We start from the raw sequence: 19,174 nt of genomic DNA, 5'->3' as shown, positions 1-19,174 counted from the left end.
TTTATTGAAACAGTGATTAAAAACAAATATTTGCACAGTTTTACTTAGTCAAAGATATGAAAGATGAGTGAATCATAGATAGACCTGAGACGTAACACTATAGCTCTGTTTAGGAGAGTATGCGCACACATGTTACAGCCGCCCAGACGGGGTATGTACATGTCATTCCCCATTATGCTTCACTTTATTATATTATTATATTGATGACTCATTGTTTACTGTGAAGCCTATCCTAGTTTTGAGACATCATGTTTGTCCATAAGTTATTTACATTCTATGGTTTTCCAGAAGGTTCTATCACAAATATTGATAGTAGCAGGGTGTTAACATTATTTTCAAGTCTTGAGTTATTCTGGTTTTTTTCTGGAATCTTCTTCTTTATTGTTGGTAAGACATGAAAGCGCTGGAATCTTCCATGATGCTTTAAATGGGAAGCTGTTTGGTTAAAACATATTTATTCATCTATATTGTATCGCATAGTAATTACAATTATACAGTTTTGCACATAGTATAGACAAGTGGATTGAATTGAAAGCTTAAGCTTATAGAAATTCTCTCCACATAGAAGCTGTTTAACAACCGGTGTTTTTGCCTCTGTCGTTCCAAGCTGATGCCCCACTGTGTTCCTTTTTTTTTTTTTTTGTTCGTTTTTGTTATGTTACTATGATGGAGTAATATATAGAACGACAACGATTGTGTTCTAGTTAAATTTAATGTGTAGTAGTTCCCTGCTAAATTCAAGTGAAGCCCCAGATAAAGCATGCATTAAATTATATATGTGAAGGGCATACATACAACTCGACCAGGCTTGCTAGATCAAGTTACAACATACAGTTACAGTTTTTTCCTCGTATGTTTGCTTTGTCTGTGTCTCTGTGCGTGTGTTTATGTATGTGGGCTAGTCATGTGCACGTTCGCTTGCTGTGAGTTGCGCTTTTGGAAGGTTATGTTTTTGGAACGTGGCTTTACCTAGCTGTGATCCTTGTTTTTTAATGTTATCTGGGGTTATCACTACATACCTATTAGAATGGTTTCCCACGTACAAGACATTTCGTCAACGCTAGGTATATTGAGTAAATTCTCCTCTAAGAACATGTGTTGTCTGGCATTTTTGATGACTGTGTATAATATTTTTGGGTTGTTGAAATCAGTGTCACCTGTTTGTTGAATGACAAAGCTGTTTCAATGTACGCTGTACGCCTTAAAGGGTTTCCTTATTTTGGACTGTAGATCACAAGTTTGATGTTTTGTGATTTTTTGATGTACTGATTTTGACCTTTGTGCTGTCTGACCTTTTGATATAGAATTCCCATCTTTACTTAACCTTTTATGTCTTGGGTTCATAATTATCATGGTATGAAATGAAACTCACTGTAGATTTTTATTGTCATTTCTAAATTACAATAAACAAGTGACCGAGTACTGTATTGGCAATACAGAAGTCCTCTACCGGTGGAAAACTTTGTTAGTATTCGTCCCTTAATTGCGGTTGTTGGCAACAGTGTTAGGACTAAAAATGCTTTAAGGCATTTAGGAACTAAGAAACAAAAGGTATTGTACTAAAATTTCAGAAGTGACCTTGACCTAATAGCATAAATTAATCATGTTCGCCACATATTGTCTCATCATTGGAAACATTTTTAACACGTACGTGCATTACTAAGATAATCCATGAATACGCATAAAAGTTATGGAGGGGAAACAATTGTACTTGACCTTCAATAATGACCATGACCTTTGACCGACAACCTTTGATCATGTGGTCGACACATAGTCTAATCATGGCCCGGGGAACTTTTCTGTGTATACAGTAATAGAAACAAGTTTTACTTGCCCTTCAATAGTGACCTTGACCTATAACCTGCAAGTATAAGTCATGTACGGGCATAATCTATATATTTCCCTCTATTCACATACCAAGTTTTATGAAGATATAGCTTGTCAAAAAGTATTCAAAATACTTTTTGAGTGATTGCTGGACGGACGGACGGAGGGCATTTCTATCGGCCCCTCCGCTGTTCCACCGGTAGGGGACTAATAAAACAACACAATTTATTAGGCGGCAACTAGTGCGTCTTTATTAACATTTGTCTTTGTGCCCACATATACGAAGTATATGCCAGTCCTTCTGCATCTCAGCACCACCTACCTCCGTGAACTCCGCGTACAGTATTTAAAAAAAAAATAGAAAACTATTTTAAAGAAAATCACTTATATAGTATGCAGGTTTTTTTTCAAACACTATTGTTTTTGTTTTTTTTTTTTTCTAATTATGAGTGGCAGTGCTGAGAGCCCTTTATGGCTGGTTAACAAGACACAGCCTTCACGAGCACATGTATCTTTTTGTCATTTATTTGCTTTGTGTTTATTTTCGTATCTTTGTTAGAATTATAATCCGTTTGGGGTTATCGTTGATCATGATAATGGAGACGCTTGTTTTTAAGTCAACGTGATTTTTTGCGTGATTCATCTTGCGAAGAAAATGAGTGAACGTGACAAAAGCAAGCGGTCAGAAATACCTCATGAGCTAAGGGGAAAATTAGCAGCTTTTGATAGTGCTTTAAATAATGTGGAAAACGAATTTGAACCCTTGTTAAAAGTTTCCCAAATTGAACTGAATGGAAGGGTAGGTTGAAATTGCTTTGCCATATTATTGATATTCAGCAAGTTGTTAATTGTGAACTCTTTTTTTATAGAAACTTTCAACGAATCTACATCTAAGATGTACTGCCCAACAATCAATTCTGATTATAACTGGGAGGTGCTTGTCTGGGACACGATCCAATCATTGTTGTGTACATCATTTTGACACGGCACTGTTTTGACACCATATTTGATTTGACCTCAGGAATTTCCATTACGACATTGCATTTGAATTTGTAAGTGCGCAACCTGCACCTGTCAATCATGCTTAAATAAAGCCAGATGCTGATTGCAGGATTAATTTTGTTGTTTGTGTAAGAATGTTAAAAATAAGGCAGTGGCTACGATTACGGTACCGTAATCCTAGCCTCCGGTTCTAGGATTACGGAAGTTCCGTATTCCTAGACAATCCTTTGAGGATAGGCTAGGATTACGGAAGTATGTAACAGTAATCAAGTATATGTTAGAACATGCATAAATGATGTTGTAAACATAATTATTTCACTTCAAACAGCGATTTTTCATGCTTGTCGTACACACGGGTGTTGATTTCGCCCGATTCTATTTGCACGGAAATCTAAAGTGACAGGCAAAATCAAATCATAAAATTTAAAGTATGAAATATATTTTTTTTTAAATCCTTTTGAGCTATCATTAAGAATATAATCCACGTTTGTCTGTCAATTTAAAAAAAAAACAAAAAAACAAAACAACATTTAGTATGGTTTTGGAAAGAAAAACTTATGAATACGGGTGTTGATTTCGCCTTTTTTTTCGTGGAAAACTCGAGTGACAAACAAACTAATCTCATAAAATTTTATGTATAGAATATTTTGTTTTTTTAATTTAACATTAACCCTCATATTTCTATACTGAATATTTCCGCACCACCATAAATATATCGATTAAGTTTATACTTACCCAAAATGACGGATCGATAACACGAAATACACGTAACATTGTAGGCATGAAAAAATCGCTATTTTCAGTGAAATATGTAGTTTAAAAAATCATTTATGCATGTCCTTACTTATTTCCGTAATCCTAGCCTATCCTCGTAGGGTTGTCTAGGAATACGGAACTTCCGTAATCCTAGAACCGGAGGCTAGGATTACGGTACCGTAATCGTAGCCACTGCCTAAAAATAAACATGTTTCTCTTACCATTTCTTAGACTTTTTCAGTCATAAGCATTTTTGCAATTTAGGCTGATTATTTTTGTATAATTCAGCGGCTAGTTCCCGTTCAGCGGCTGGTTCCCGCTGTTCTATTTTTATCGGGTCACGAGGCATCCAATTCCAAGCGATAAGGTCATCATTGTGATTAGAAGTCCACTGTTAAGAACAGTGTACTCGCTACAGTAAATAATGTTTCAAAGCACGTGACAAAAACCATCTTTTAGACAAAACCAAAAACGCTTATATTTCATTTTCAATTTATTATCGACATGCATTGTATAAATTGAACAAGTATACTGCAAAACTCTTTAAAATTAAAGGAAATTTGATCTGGGTTGAATGAATTAAGATTAAAGATAATTGAATTTTTGTTTTTGATTATATTGTATATCTCCTAAACAGGGTTGTGCCTAATTATAATTTAATTAATTAACAAATTTGTAATAATTGAAAGTAATTAATTAATTACAGACTCAGATTTGACCAATTATTGTCAATTAAATCTAGTTATTCTTAATTATTGTGCCTCATCTATTAGCATGATTAGTGCTGAGGTGAAACTGTAAAGTAGTCATAGGTTATACCTATTGTGCTGTAAATAACAAGGTGTCAACACCTTTTGTATTCTTTCATCACTTATAGCTTTAAGGTGCATAAAATTTCTGGTGTGTAATAACTTTAATTTTGGTTGCCACATGAAAGCTGTCATTTGCATTATTTTAAATTGTGTATAGGTTGTATTTGAACTTGATGAAATAAGTAAAAATCACAGAGGGGATTATGATACCCCCTGCAAAAGTATGAAGGGGATTTTGTAACACCCTGTCATTTTTCAGTGTAGGGGATTTTGATCAAGGGGATTTTGATTGTCTCCCTATTTTTCTTTAGAAAATATTGTATTGATGAAAATAATGTATCTGATAGTAATTGGCTCTGACCTATTTTCAATCTATTGAAAAGATAGCAGGGAAACAAGTTTTTGTCCAGTACTGTTTATCAATATAAAATGATTTTATATAACTGAAGAGTGATTTCTGAGTGAATACAGTAGCGTCACTTCATATATACAGGCCATCTTGTAGGAAATACATTAGTCTGTTTTGCTTAGACCCGCACACCATGAACTTGGCTGCATTGAAATGTTTTATTTTGCTGAAAGATACAAGTGGACATTTTAAGGCAGGATTTGTCAAAAATTATTATAATTAATTACTTGACATGGATAATTGTAATTAATTAATTATTTGTCCCAAAAACCAAGTAATTAATTGTAATTTAATTGAGAAGATTGCCAAAATAATTGTAATTAATTAACTATTTTATAAAATAATTAGTCACCCTGCTCCTAAACAACTTTTCATTCGCTCTATATGTCATATACATTGATATTTATATACTGAAATATCTCTACTAAAGTGCATTGAGGAACAATGACCCGCTTTTTTACAATTTTCAATGTACTGGTTACACAAGGAGTGAAAATAAACAAACCTGGCAAGTGCGTCGTTTCATTGTACTCCTGTTTCGGCCATATTTGTTTACCTGCTGTTTTACCAAAAGCTGTTTTAGAAAACATTGACAGGAAGTTAATTGTAAAGGTGCAGCATTAAAAAAGACTTAATGACTGCTTCTCTAAAACATCTTTTAAACTTGGTCTGCAGCATCATTGTAACATCCTCTCTCAAATTGATTCAAGGCAGTGGCTACGGGTCCAGTTACCGGACCTCTAGACAACCCATACAGGGCTGTCTAGAGGTCCGGTAACAACATGAATACTGAGAACTGTATTACAAAGAGGAGACTATATTTTATCTTAAAAAATGGGAGATGACTTCAAATGTTTGCTCTTGTATTTTTCTCGTTGTTTTAAATACATTATAACTGACAGGAAACAAAAGTATTAATTTATAATTCTTTAATCCGGTGAAAAAAACGCTCGCAAATTCAATAAATAAAAAATAGCAATTTGTGTGCTGTGATCGGAAGGTTTTATCAAATTTTTGTTTTCCTTGGGACTGGTGAATTAAAATAATAATATGTTTTCTTTAGTATTTAAGACATGCTCATGAATTGTTGAATTTTGTTTTACTGCTTGAGTAAATAAATAACGGTGACTACAGGAAATCGCTGTTAAAATTTATATTCAGTATGCCTCGAACCTGAGTGAAAGCTAATTATCTAATTATTATTCGCTAATTATTAGTATTATTTTATGTAAATGAAATATTTTTTAAAAAAACGTAGTAACGGCAACTTTATGACAACTTATCATAACTTACCAGCAGTTACCTTACACATTGGTAATTACCACAACATATTAATACAGTATGTAATAGTACATATATATTGATTACCGGGTCTAGATATCCGGTTACCGGACCCTTAGCCACTTCCTTTATTCAAATGAGCCACTCTGACCCTTTTATAGTTAAAAATAGAACTCTTATAAATTTATCCATATTATATAATGGAAGGACTCTTTCCCTTTTAATGGCTACTAAAGCTAAAAATAGAAATACCTTTAAACAATTTTTAGCTCGACTATTCGAAGAATAGTCTAGCTATTCTACTCACCCTGGCGTCGGCGTCGGCGTCGGCGTCACACCTTGGTTAAGTTTTTGCATGCAAGTACATACAGCCATCAATTAAAGGCATATAGCTTTGAAACTTATTTTTTCTTTTTCTAGGTCAATTACCAACCTCTCTGGGTCAAGTCCCATAACTCTGACATGTATTTTGAGCAAATTATGCCCCCTTTTGGACTTAGAAAATTTTGGTTAAAGTTTTACATGCAAGTGACTATCTCCAAAACTGATGCAGATATTGATTTGAAACTTCACATGTGTCTTCGGGGTTAAAAAACTAGTTGATAGCAGCAAGTCCCGTAACTCTGACCTTCATTTTGGCCAAATTATGCCCCCTTTAAGACTTAGAAAATTCTGGTTAAAGTTTTGCGTGCAAGTACATACAGCTATTTCTAAAGGCATATAGATTTGAAAACTTATTTTTTCTTTTTCTAGATCAATTACCAACCTCACTGGGTCAAGACCCATAACTCTGACATGTATTTTGAGCAAATTATGCCCCCTTTTAGACTTAGAAATTTTGGTTAAAGTTTTACATGCAAGTGACTATCTCCAAAACTAATGCAGATATTGATTTGAAACTTCACATGTGTCTTCGGGGTTATAAAACTAGTTGATAGCAGCAAGCCCCATAACTCTGACCTTCATTTTGGCCAAAATTATGCCCCCTTTAAGACATAGAAAATTCTGGTTTAAGTTTTGCGTGCAAGTACATACAGCTATTTCTAAAAGGCATATAGATTTGAAACTTATTTTTTCTTTTTCTAGATCAATTACCAACCTCACTGGGTCAAGTCCCATAACTCTGACATGTTTTTCGAGCAAATTATGCCCCCTTTTAAACTTAGAATATTTTGGTTAAAGTTTTACATGCAAGTTATTATCTCCAAAACTAATGCAGATATTGATTTGAAACTTCACATGTGTCTTCCGGGTTATAAAACTAGTTGATAGCAGCAAGTCCCATAACTCTGACCTTCATTTTGGCCAAATTATGCCCCTTTGAACTTAGAAAATTCTGGTTAAAGTTTTGCATGCAAGTACATACAGCTATTTCTAAAAGGCATATAGATTTGAAACTTACTTTTTCTTTTTCTAGATCAATTACTAACCTCACTGGATCAAGTCCCATAACTCTGGCATGTATTTTGGGCAAATTATGCCCCCTTTTGGACTTTGAAAATTCTGGTTAAAGTTTTACATGCAAGTTTCTATCTCCAAAACTATTGCAGATATTGAATTGAAACTTCACATGTGCCTTCGAGGTTATAAAACTAGTTAAGAGCAGCAAGTCCCATAACTGATATGCATTTTGGTCAAATTATTCCCCCTTTTGAACTTAAAACTCTTTTGATATTTAACCTTTTTTGGTAATATTTTCCTGCTTCTGGGACAATATTTCGAATAGTCGAGCTTGGCTGTCTTACGGACAGCTCTTGTTCATGAAGCACTTGATTGATCTTCATCAAACTTGGCCTGTAGCATTCTTGTTTATAAAATCCTCCCTTAAATTTTTTCAAATGTGGGTGTTTGGTCATTTTAAGGGGAAATGTGCACCTAAGCTTAAAGTTTTAATATCTTTAGATGACTTTTTCAGGCGAATCTTAATGAAATTTGGTGTTACATCCTTGTAAGGACTTCTCAAATTTGATCAAATGGGGGCATTTGTTCTGTTTTATGGGGTTTTTTTTATACTAAACAAAGTTGTTACCATTAATTATTCATTCTGTGTATATAGGGAGTCAGTGGTGCAGTGGTAAGCAAGTTGGACTACAACGCCCGTGGTCAGGGTTAAATTCCCAGTCAGGGGGGATATTCTTATTAATAAATGTGGACAAACTGTTTAAAAGACACTCCTCACATTTACATTTGTTTTTATATCATAGAGTACTGTAATCATTTAGGTAAAAAATGCATATTTGAGCCGTGCCATGAGAAAACCAACATAGCGGGTTTGCGACCAGCATGGATCCAGACCAGCCTGCACATCCGCGCAGTCTGGTCAGGATCCATGCTGTTCGCTAACAGTTTCTCTAATTGCAATAGACTTTGAAAGCGAACAGCATGGATCCTGACCAGACTGCGCGGATGCGCAGGCTGGTCTGGATCCTTGCTGGTCGCAAACCCACTATGTTGCTTTTCTCATGGCACAGCTCATTTGTAGAAATAGCTACATGTATATGTTAATAAAAGGAATGATTCTATGATCTTATATTTTTGTTATTATAATTGTATGTTATATTAACAGTTTGTAAATGTCATATTGTTTTCAGTTATCTACTATAGACAAAGCCAAGTTGGACCTGGTGGCAGCTTATTCAATCAACTCATTGTTTTGGAGTAAGTAGAGTTACATTATAAGGATAAATGAAATGGATTTGTGGATTTATCATAATTCATATTGCATCAATTGCTAGGACTCATTAGAGGTTAGACAGGGTAGAGGGGATTTTGAAATAACTTGGCATATATGTTCACCATAATGAGACAACATGTCATGCACAAGACTCAGACCCCTAGCTCCAAGGTCAAGGTCACACTTAGAAGTCAAAGTTTAACAGGGTCTGTTTCGTGTCCCGTTCATAACTCTGCCATTCATCAAGGGATTTTAATTACTTGGCATAAATATTCCCCATAATGAGATGACATGTCATGCGCAAGAGGTCAAAGGCACACTTAGAGGTTAAAGGTTAACATGGTCTGTTTCTTGTCCGGTCCATAACTCTGCCATTGATGAAGGGATTTTAAAATCATAAGGCATAAATGTCCCCTATCATGAGATGACATGTCATGCGCAAGACCCAGACCACTAGCTCCAAAAAAGTCCAAGTCAAGGTCACACTTAAAAGTCAAAGATTAACATGGTCTGTTTGAATTGTCTGGTCCATAACTCTGCCATTTATCAAGGGATTTTAAAATTATTTGACAAATGTTCCGCATAATGAGTTAATTATGTCTCCCCCTCACCTCTGGGGGAGACATATTGTTTTTGCCCTGTCCGTCCGTCCGTACGTCACACTTCATTTCCGAGCAATAACTGGAGAACCATTTGACCTAGAACCTTCAAACTTGATAGGGTTGTAGGGCTGCTGGAGTAGACGACCCTATTGTTTTTGGGGTCACTCTGTCAAAGGTCAAGGTCACAGGGGCCTGAACATTGAAAACCATTTCTGATCAATAACTAGAGAACCACTTGACCCAGAATGTTGAAACTTCATAGGATGATTGGTCATGTTGAGTAGATGACCCCTATTGTTTGTGGGGTCACTCAGTCAAAGGTCAAGGTCACAGGGGCCTGAACATTAAAAACCATTTCCAATCAATAACTTGAGTACCACTTGACCCAGAATGTAGAAACTTCATAGGATGATTGTACATGCAAAGTAGATGACCCCTATCGATTTTGGGGTCATTCTGTTAAAGGTCAAGGTCACAGGGGCCTGAACATTGAAAAACATTTCCAGTCAGTAACTTGAGAACAACTTGACCCAAAATGTTGAAACTTAATAGGATGATTGGGCATGCAGAGTAGATGACCCCTATCGATTTTGGGATCACTCTGTCAAAGGTCAAGGTCACAGGGGCCTGAACATGGAAAACCGTTTCCGATCAATAACTTGAGAACCTCTTGACCCAGAATGTTAAAACTTTATAGGATAATTGGACATGCAGAGTAAATGACCCCAATTAATTTTGGGGTCACTCTATTAAAGGTCAAGGTCACAGGGGCCTGAACATGGAAAACGATTTCCGGTCAGTAACTTGAGAACCACTCAACCCAGAATGTTGAAACTTCATAGGATGATTGCTCATGCAGAGTAGATGACACCTATCGATTTTGGGGTCACATCGTTAAAGGTCAAGGTCACAGGGGCCTGAACATTGATAACCATTTCCGATCAGTAACTTGAGAACATCTTGATCCAGAATGTTGAAACTTCATAGGATAATTGAACATGCAGAGTAGATGACCCCTATTGATTTTTGGGTCAGTCTATTAAAGGTCAAGGTCACAGGGGCCTGGTCATGTGAAATCATTTCCAGAAAATAACTTGAGAATCACTTGACCTAGAATGTTGAAACTTAATAGGATGATTGGACATGCAGAGTAGATGACCCCTATTTATTTTGGGGTCACTTGATCAAAGGTCAAGGTCACAGGAGCCTGAACAGTGACTTGAGAACCACTAGGCCATGAGTGTTGAAACTTAGCGGGATGACTGGACATGCCAAGTAGATGATCCCTATTGCAGCCAACCATCAATGTCTCTTTGACTTTCGCTCCTGACCCCTATTGACTTCTTGCCTATACCACTTTGCATTGGGGGAGACATGTGCTTTTTTGCAAAAGCATCTTCTAGTTTATCATGTGCAAGACCCAGGTTGCGCTTATGACCCAGGCCTCTCAGGTTAAGGTCACAAAATGATTCATACCTAAACTATTGTGGTATATTTTGCACAGACAACTGTAGCATTCTTGGGCACGCTTCGGGGGCATTTTCCACTAATTGTGACAGCTCTTGTTTAGTCCAGATATGCGGAATTTGATTTTTAGCTCGACTATTTGGAGAACAGGTGGAGCTATTGCACTTACCCATGTGTTTTGCTTCCTGAATTTTTAAAGTTTTGTACGTAAGCTGGTATCTTAGTATCCACTAATTAGTTTGAATGAAACTTCATGCGCTTGTTATTGTGATAATCTTGAATTGCACAGATTTCCTATCTCTGTTTTTTACATTTCTTCAAAGTTATGCCCAGTTAGCAATCATTTTTAAGTTATTGTATGTAAGCTGGTATCTCAGCATCCACTAATTGAACACGGTTGAATAGTTGAGTGTTGATATCCTTCAACAGCTCTTATTTTGTTACCAGGACGTTTTCCTCCTACAGATCTGCCGGTACCTCAAAGTAAAAAATTATGTTTTTATTATACCCCCACCATAAATGTGGGGGGTGGGGGCTATATAGGAGTCAGTTTTGTCGCGTCCCGTCACGTTTCACTATACCTCAGTTATTACTAAATGGATTTGATTCAAACTTAAAATAGATATTCCACCTTATCACCCACATCATGTGACACAAGGTGCATAACCCTGACACCAATTTTTCATGAATTATGCCCCCTTTTACTTAGAATTTAAGGTTAATTTTGATGCATTTCCCTATATCTCAGTTATTACTAAATGAATTTGATTCAAACTTAAAAATGATGTTCCACCTTATCACCCACAAAGTGCATAACCCGACACCAATTTTTCGTGAATTATGCCCCCTTTTACTTAGAATTTAAGGTTAATTTTGATGCATTTTCACTATATCCTTCTGATTGGCTTTGAGCCAAAGGGAAGTAACCTTTTTTAGCTCGACTATTCGAAGAATAGGTGAACTTGGGAACTATCCTACTCGCCCCGGCATCAGCGTGAACGTGAGCGTCACACAAATGTTAAAGTTTGCGTACCACCCCAAATATTTTCAAAGTCCATTGAGATATTGCTTTCATATTTTGCATACTTGTTTACCATCATGACCCCAGTCTGTAAAAAGGAGGAGGCAACTCTATCAAGCATTTTGACTGAATTATGGCCCCTTTTCGACTTAGAATATGCTTATTGTAATGTTAAAGTTTTACTAATTGCTTATATTATACTATCAAGCACTAAAAATAGTGGAGCGCGCTGTCCACTGACAGCTCTTGTTTAACTTTTGTACTGAGTTACTTCCCATAGTCTATTTTTAGAAATTCTGTTTTTAGATTTTGGGTACTTTTTTATTATTAGTCCTATGTAAAAAGTAAATACATTTTTCTGTGGTAACATGTGTCGGTAAGACCCTTTTTTGTATTCATTTTTAGTGTATCTCTAATATTAGAGATTTTTATATTTACCTCATCCCTCATACTAGTATTACTTATATGTGCCGCGGAAGCCCAGGATGATAGTTTTTATTACGTTTTAAATTATTCTAAGTATTTTTAAAATTTCTTATGGTTGCCATTCTTCTTTGACAAGACCGTATTGTGGGGGTATAAGTCACTCCTGTGACAGTTCTAGTTTTCCCAAAACTTTCTGAATTAAAAATTCCCAAATGAGTGTTTATTTTTAGCTCACCTGTCACATAGTGACAAGGTGAGCTTTTGTGATCGTCCGTCGTCTGTGCGTCCGTGCGTCAACAATTTCTTGTCTGCACGATAGAGGTTTCATTTATAATTTTATTTTTACCAAACTTGCACACAACTTGTATCACCATAAAATCTCAGTTCCTTTCTTGAACTGGCCAGATTCCATTATGGGTTCCAGAGTGATGGCCCCTGAAAGGGCCAGAATTAGCTATTTTGACCTTGTCTGCACAATAGCAGCTTCATTTATGATTTTATTTTAGTCAGACTTGCACACAACTTGTATCACCATAAGATCTTGGTTCCTTTCTTGAACTGGCCAGATTCCATTATGGGTTCCAGAGTGATGGCCCCTGAAAGGGCCAGAATTAGCTATTTTGACCTTGTCTGCACAATAGCAGCTTCATTTATGATTTTATTTTAACCAAACTTGCACACAACTTGTATCACCATAAGATCTTGGTTCCTTTCTTGAACTGGCCAGATCCCATTATGGGTTCCAGAGTTATGGCCCCTGAAAGGGCCAGAATTAGCTATTTTGACCTTGTCTGCCCCATATGGTTCTGGGACGATCTATGTATGAAAAGAATTGGAACCACTGCCTTACCCTTGCATGATCATAAGAGGTGACTAATAGGGTCTTAACACTTCGTTTTGCTGTAACTCTGTCGGATTCCAGCAGGTATGCAAATTTTGATTCCATACCTCATGTTTTTATTTCTATGTAAATGAGATGTGAAACCAAAACTTGTAGTCCTGTTTGGCACCATATAACCTATACTGTGTTGGTGCGCCGTAAAACCCAAATAAATAAATAAATTGACTGCACAATAGCAGCTTCATTTATGATTTGATTTTAACCAAACTTGCACACAACTTGTATCACCACAAGATCTTGGTTCCTTTCTTGAACTGGCCAGAATCCTTAATGGGTTCCAGAGTTATGGCCCTTTAAAGGTCCAAAATTTGCTATTTTGGCTTTTGCAACAATAAATCTTGGATTCCATGACGAATCTGTCAGATCCAATTGTAGGTTCCAGAGTTATTTTATATCTGATTACCTCCCCTGATTGTAATCAAAATGGATTTATATCAGTAAGTACTTATAGGCCTTATTTGAAATTTCATTATTGCCATTAGTTGGACTGAGACAATCAAGGTAGATAACTATGGACTGATTTTATTTCAAATTACCTCCCTTTATTTCAAATAAAAATTGGTATATCTCTGTAACTAATGAAGATACTGATCTGAAATTTCATTTATGTCAACAGATGGACTTGGACAATCAGTAAAGATACATATTGACTGAATTTATGACAAATTACCTCCCTTTACTTTTTATCTAAATGAATACATCTTAGCAGCTTCTAATGAGATTGGTTTGAAACATTATTTATGTCTTCCATGGTAAGAAATAGTCATATTAGATAACTCTTGATTGAACATTTATCGATATGAATACTTTACTAATATATTGTTGTATAGGCTTGTACTTTGTATCTTCTACATGCATATACCAATGCATGATTACATGTACCTCCCCTGATTTTAATAAAAATGGATTTATCTTGGTAAATATTTATAGAACTCATTTGAAATTTCATTATTGTCTTTAGTTGGACTGAGGCAATCAGGGTAGATAGCTATGGACTGATTTTATATCAAATTACCTCCCTTTGTTTCAAATTAAAATGGGTGTATCTCAGTAACCAATGAAGTCATTTGTGCCATCAGATGGACTCGGACAATCGGGGTTGATAACAGTTTTCTTTTAACTGAATTTATGACAAATTACCTCCCTTTATTTTATGTGAACGAATATATATCAGCAGCATCTAATGAGATTGGTTTTAAATGTTATTTAAGTCTTCCAGGGTAAGGAATAGTCATGTTAGTACAAAAATGCAGCATTTGAGCCTAGGACCCTAGGGCTGCCATCAATAGAAACGATATCGATGTATCAACGATATTTTTTTGTCAATCGATTATCGATTCCCATTTTCAAAAATCGATATTTTACAGAGAGAAAAAACTATCCTAATAAACACTCAGACCCTAAAAAACAACTTAAGTTTACAAAGTTGTAAATTTGGATAAATGCAAAAAAGGAGTGAAGGCAAAATAAAAATGAAGGTGTTATTAATTTTTATTTATTTATTTTATTTCATAAATACAAATACAACACAATCAAACAGAAATATGAAAAGTAGGAAATAAAACTAAAAATAGCATTTACAGGAAGGTATTTTAAGTATGCATATGAACAAATAGGTTGTTAATCTAACTTGATAATCGATATATCAATGTCGATATTTGTCTTCTGATATATCGGTATGGCCGATATGGCTAAGACCCAACCTATGACAGCCCTATAGGACCCTCAAACTTGGTATGGAAATTGGGCCTGACTAGGTCAAAAGGGACTGTTACAAGAAAATGTTTATCCTGATGATATTTAATATGTATGCCTATGTGCTGTATGTCAAAACTTGATCATATTATTTTGAGCAATGGTACTCAGGTGAGCGATACAGGACCATCATGCCCGGCTGTCAAAATTCCAGAAATTTCCATGGTATGTCTTTGAATTTCCATGGAAGTCCGGACTCTGGAGTATTCGGACAAACTTTCCGGAGCTTGATATGGAATACTGCAGAAAACTGCGGAAAAATGTCCAGGGATTTCTGGAGAACTTTCCATGGACAATTTTCCGGAGTGATTCCACGGATGTCCGTGAACAATTTTCCGGAGTTATTCTGCAGTCGTCCAGGAAGTTCTGCTGACAGTATTATTCAATAGCAATAAATGTGATTTATAGACTTTTTTGCAGTACATGTATAGTGAGCAATAACGTTTCAGTAAAAGCAATATGATTTTATTGCATGTGATCACTTTTGCAGTTTCAAACACTATATGATATATATGAACAAGGAAAATGAATCTTTGCCAGTTAAAAGTGACGGATTAGATTATTTTTTAAGCATATACATAATTTCAAACAAAGATTAGTTACACTTAAATAATGATGAAATCATTCAAAGAAAGTACCTAAAGATATCTGTTTTCTTATATGCATATTATTTATAAAACCTTTGTGAAGCCTTTGGTTATACTTTAGCATTCATTGTTTTATGCTATATAATGACTGATGTACAAATATACATGCATGTGTTAATTAGCATAATTACAAATGTATGTATTGTTTCATTGGTCATTTATGTAAACAAACTTACTTGAGCAATTTCAAGAATCCTCAATATTGAACTGAATTACCTCACATAATAAAGTTTCACTAATTTTTACACAACTTGTTAACATAGACTTCCAGTTACACATTTTGAAAATTCCTCTGTAAGATCAGTTCATCTGATTGCCTGAGCTTGATCACATGGTATTCCCAGTCTGATGCTAATTGTTTTCTGATGTGTTTAAAATCCCTTAGAAAATGACAGAGTTATTTTCCAGAGTTAAATGACCAGAATTTTTTCAAAGTGCTACATTTCCGCAGTGTTGGTTAATATTCCATGAACATTTTGAAAGATGTCCAGAGTAATTTCCAGAGATGTCTGAGGAAAACATTTGCAATCACTCCTGGACATGTTATATAACAGGTGACTTTTCCGGACTATTCCATGGAAAGTACCTACATTCCATGGAAGTTTTGCATTTGTCCGCAATTTTTCCACAGTTACTCTGGAATATGTACAGCCAGGTTGTTTAGGGATTTTGCTGTTTTAAAATAGTTTTGCTAATTGTATGTATATTTTGGTTATCAAAACAACAATTATACTATTGAACAATCACTGAAATTTATGCAATCCATTAATATTTTACACTAAAAATATCTTTACATAGACTTTGGTAATTTGCAAATTTTCCCAATTAAGACAATTTCCGAGAGCATTTTCCCCAATTCCACTGGTGTTGGTGGCATTCCCAAAATGATGAAAAAAAGGCCTGGTTACTTAGCTAATAAACACATGCTTGCTTTGTTTAATTAGTTATGTAAAATATTATGACTGATTGTTTAAAGTAATACAAAAGATAATAGGTATGGGTAGATTTCTTGGAAGCACAGAGCACCACAAACACAGCCACAGAGCCACGCATTAATTTTGCGAAGTAGGCCCACAACAAAAAGTAGCTGTAACGGAAAAACATTATTGATGGATTGCTTCAAAAATCCAACAGGTACATTTTAATTCTATGCAAAATATACAAAAGGTGGGGAGGAAGGGGTAGGGGGTAGAAGAAGTGGGGTGGGGGGGAGGGGTTGCAGGGGAATGTGTAACAAGGATGAATATTCAAAAGGGAATGCTACGTTCCTTAATCACAGTTACCCTACAATGTAAACCACAGCAGCGCAGGCACTCCTGTACAAAAGACAAAACACACACACACACATAACTAACTTACATAGATAAACAGACAAGTAAGATATAACAACACTGTAGGGCACCGCCCAAGACACACAGACACATAAGCACACAAACCCACACACATAAGCAGGAAAAAACAACAATCGGGCACCGCCTTAGGATTCCGGCAGCCAAAATTAAGGTTACAAAAGCATGATAACTTACTCATAGTAAAAGGGGAGGGGATGCCAAAGTTACATTCATAACTTAAAATATTTGTAATCTTAGTACTAAAATGTTTGTTACATTTTCAGTGTACTTGAATGTTTGTGGTGTAAATCCCAAAGACCATGGAATAAAACAGGAACTTGTAAGTGATCGTTATTCTTTGAGTTTAGCAATGAGTTATTTTAGAATGATGAAATAAAACAGGCTTTTGACAGATAGGGCAGGAGAAACTCAAGTTTCTTGAGAAAAAATATTTTCATGTTTGTGGAAGCCTTTGGTTTTATGACTTGGAATCAGTACATAGATCCTGCAGAATTTGCTCCATCATTGTCTGCTGTAGTGAAAATGTCAGAAACTTGCGTTGTTGTACTAATCTTGAAAACTGATGATACAGTGGATTTAGACCATAAAACACGTACAGCAAATGATACTTTTATACTGCACTATTTTGTAACTGAAGTACATTTTGTACTGCAGATCAATCAAGTAACTATTAAACCCAGCAAAAACTTCAAAGTCAGAATGGGAAATCATCTTGATAATTTTCTATCTAAGTGCTTTTCAAATACATACAAGCTAATTAAGTTTACAAATTGCATTCTGTTATGCTTTAACTTTTACCAAGCTGCTGATAAACGATAAAGGCATACAAGTTTCGACTGTTTGTAACATTATTTTAATCAGTCCAGTGATTTGTTTTTGTATAGGACAGAATCAGAAGTTACATGAACCGAGTGAAAGAGATCCAAGATAAAGAAAAGGCTCCTAAATTAGATGTTAGTGCATCCAAGAGGTTTGTGAAGAGTGCACTTTGGCAGGCCGCACAGAAACAGTCGAAACAATCAGGTACTGTCAGATAAAACTGCTTCTTGCAGTTGAAAGTATTTCCCATAGATAGACAGATGTAACAGCGGTAATATTATGTTATCATTGTTAATGGCACCTGTCTTAGATGACAAAGACTTTTGTCAGGTAGGGGAATATTGATATGTCATGCAAGAGTAGAATTAGCTAGTGGTCTGTCTCAGTATATTCCTTTCAGTTTATACTATATTTGTAAACATGATCAAAGAAGTAAGTTGGAGTTATTGAAACTGCACCTATCTGTTTGTTGGTTATTTACTGAATTTGTTAACAAACGTGTTCATTTTAATTACAGAAGATGTGCTGTATTCTTATTTAGTCGTCCTCATGCAGGCTTTGATAAAAAAAAAAAATTTGAAAATGTAACATACAAGATGAGACAAGGTTTATATTTTACGTGAACTTTCTTTCCTTCAGGAAGTTCAAAGGACACGAATGCAGAAGAGAAGTATTTGATACGGAAAGGGAAACGACGGTCAGATCAGAAACCACCGAAAGAACTTACTGAAGCAAAAATTAAAAAAGCTCATAAAAGTCGATATATGAACCTTGAAGAAGATACTGAAATAAAGAAAACATAACCAATTTCTATTTTGTTTTATAGTCGTAGTGTTGATGAATGTTAACCAGCATACTGTATAGAACATACTCGTTTGCTTCAGTGGAAGATCAAAATATTTCTACCAAGTGAACACCAGAGTAATTATAATCATGTGTACCAAGGTTCATAGCTCTTACACCAGTATTTCATGAATTATGCCCCTTTTAACAATAATTTAATGTTCATTCACTCTATCTCTGTTCTTAGTCAATGTATTTGCTTAAGACTTGAAATCATTGTCCATCCACTACTACTAGTCAGAATTACACAAAACTTGGTCTGTAGCATGCTGGCAGGGACCTCTCTAATTTTGTTCAGATGGTTCCTGTTGGCCCCTTTTCGGGACCCCAAAGCAAAAAAAAAACAGAAAAACTTCAAAAGAATTTCTTTTCATCAACCACTTGATGGTTGTCTCTAGCATCCTTGTGCGGTTCTTTCTCGGATTAATCCAAATAGCTCTGCTCAGCCACCTAGGGTCCCCAGAGCTTAAAGTTAGAAAACCTTTCAGCATCTTCTCATGAACCACATTGTGGGTCTTCATTGAGTCTGCAGCATCCTTGTATGGTCCGCTCTCAAACTTATTCAAATGGTCTCTGCCCC

The 19,174-nt window shown here is 35.5% G+C and overlaps 1 protein-coding gene across 1 annotated transcript; it reads left to right on the top strand.

Annotated features, from left to right (window-relative positions):
- The first annotated feature begins 2,444 nt into the window (after positions 1-2,444).
- Positions 2,445-18,558, top strand: LOC128555576 (nuclear nucleic acid-binding protein C1D-like). The gene is made up of 5 exons (XM_053538297.1): positions 2,445-2,626; positions 8,679-8,745; positions 17,196-17,251; positions 17,817-17,955; positions 18,391-18,558. The coding sequence occupies exons 1-5, from the start codon at positions 2,483-2,485 to the stop codon at positions 18,552-18,554; spliced, it is 570 nt and encodes a 189-aa protein (XP_053394272.1). The 5' UTR covers positions 2,445-2,482; the 3' UTR covers positions 18,555-18,558.
- The last annotated feature ends 616 nt before the right edge of the window (positions 18,559-19,174 follow it).

The sequence above is a fragment of the Mercenaria mercenaria genome, chromosome 1 (genome assembly GCF_021730395.1).
Source record: "Mercenaria mercenaria strain notata chromosome 1, MADL_Memer_1, whole genome shotgun sequence".
In the NCBI taxonomy this organism is placed as follows: domain Eukaryota; kingdom Metazoa; phylum Mollusca; class Bivalvia; order Venerida; family Veneridae; genus Mercenaria; species Mercenaria mercenaria.
Note: the sequence above shows the minus strand (reverse complement) of the source record. Positions and strands in the feature narration are given on the sequence as shown.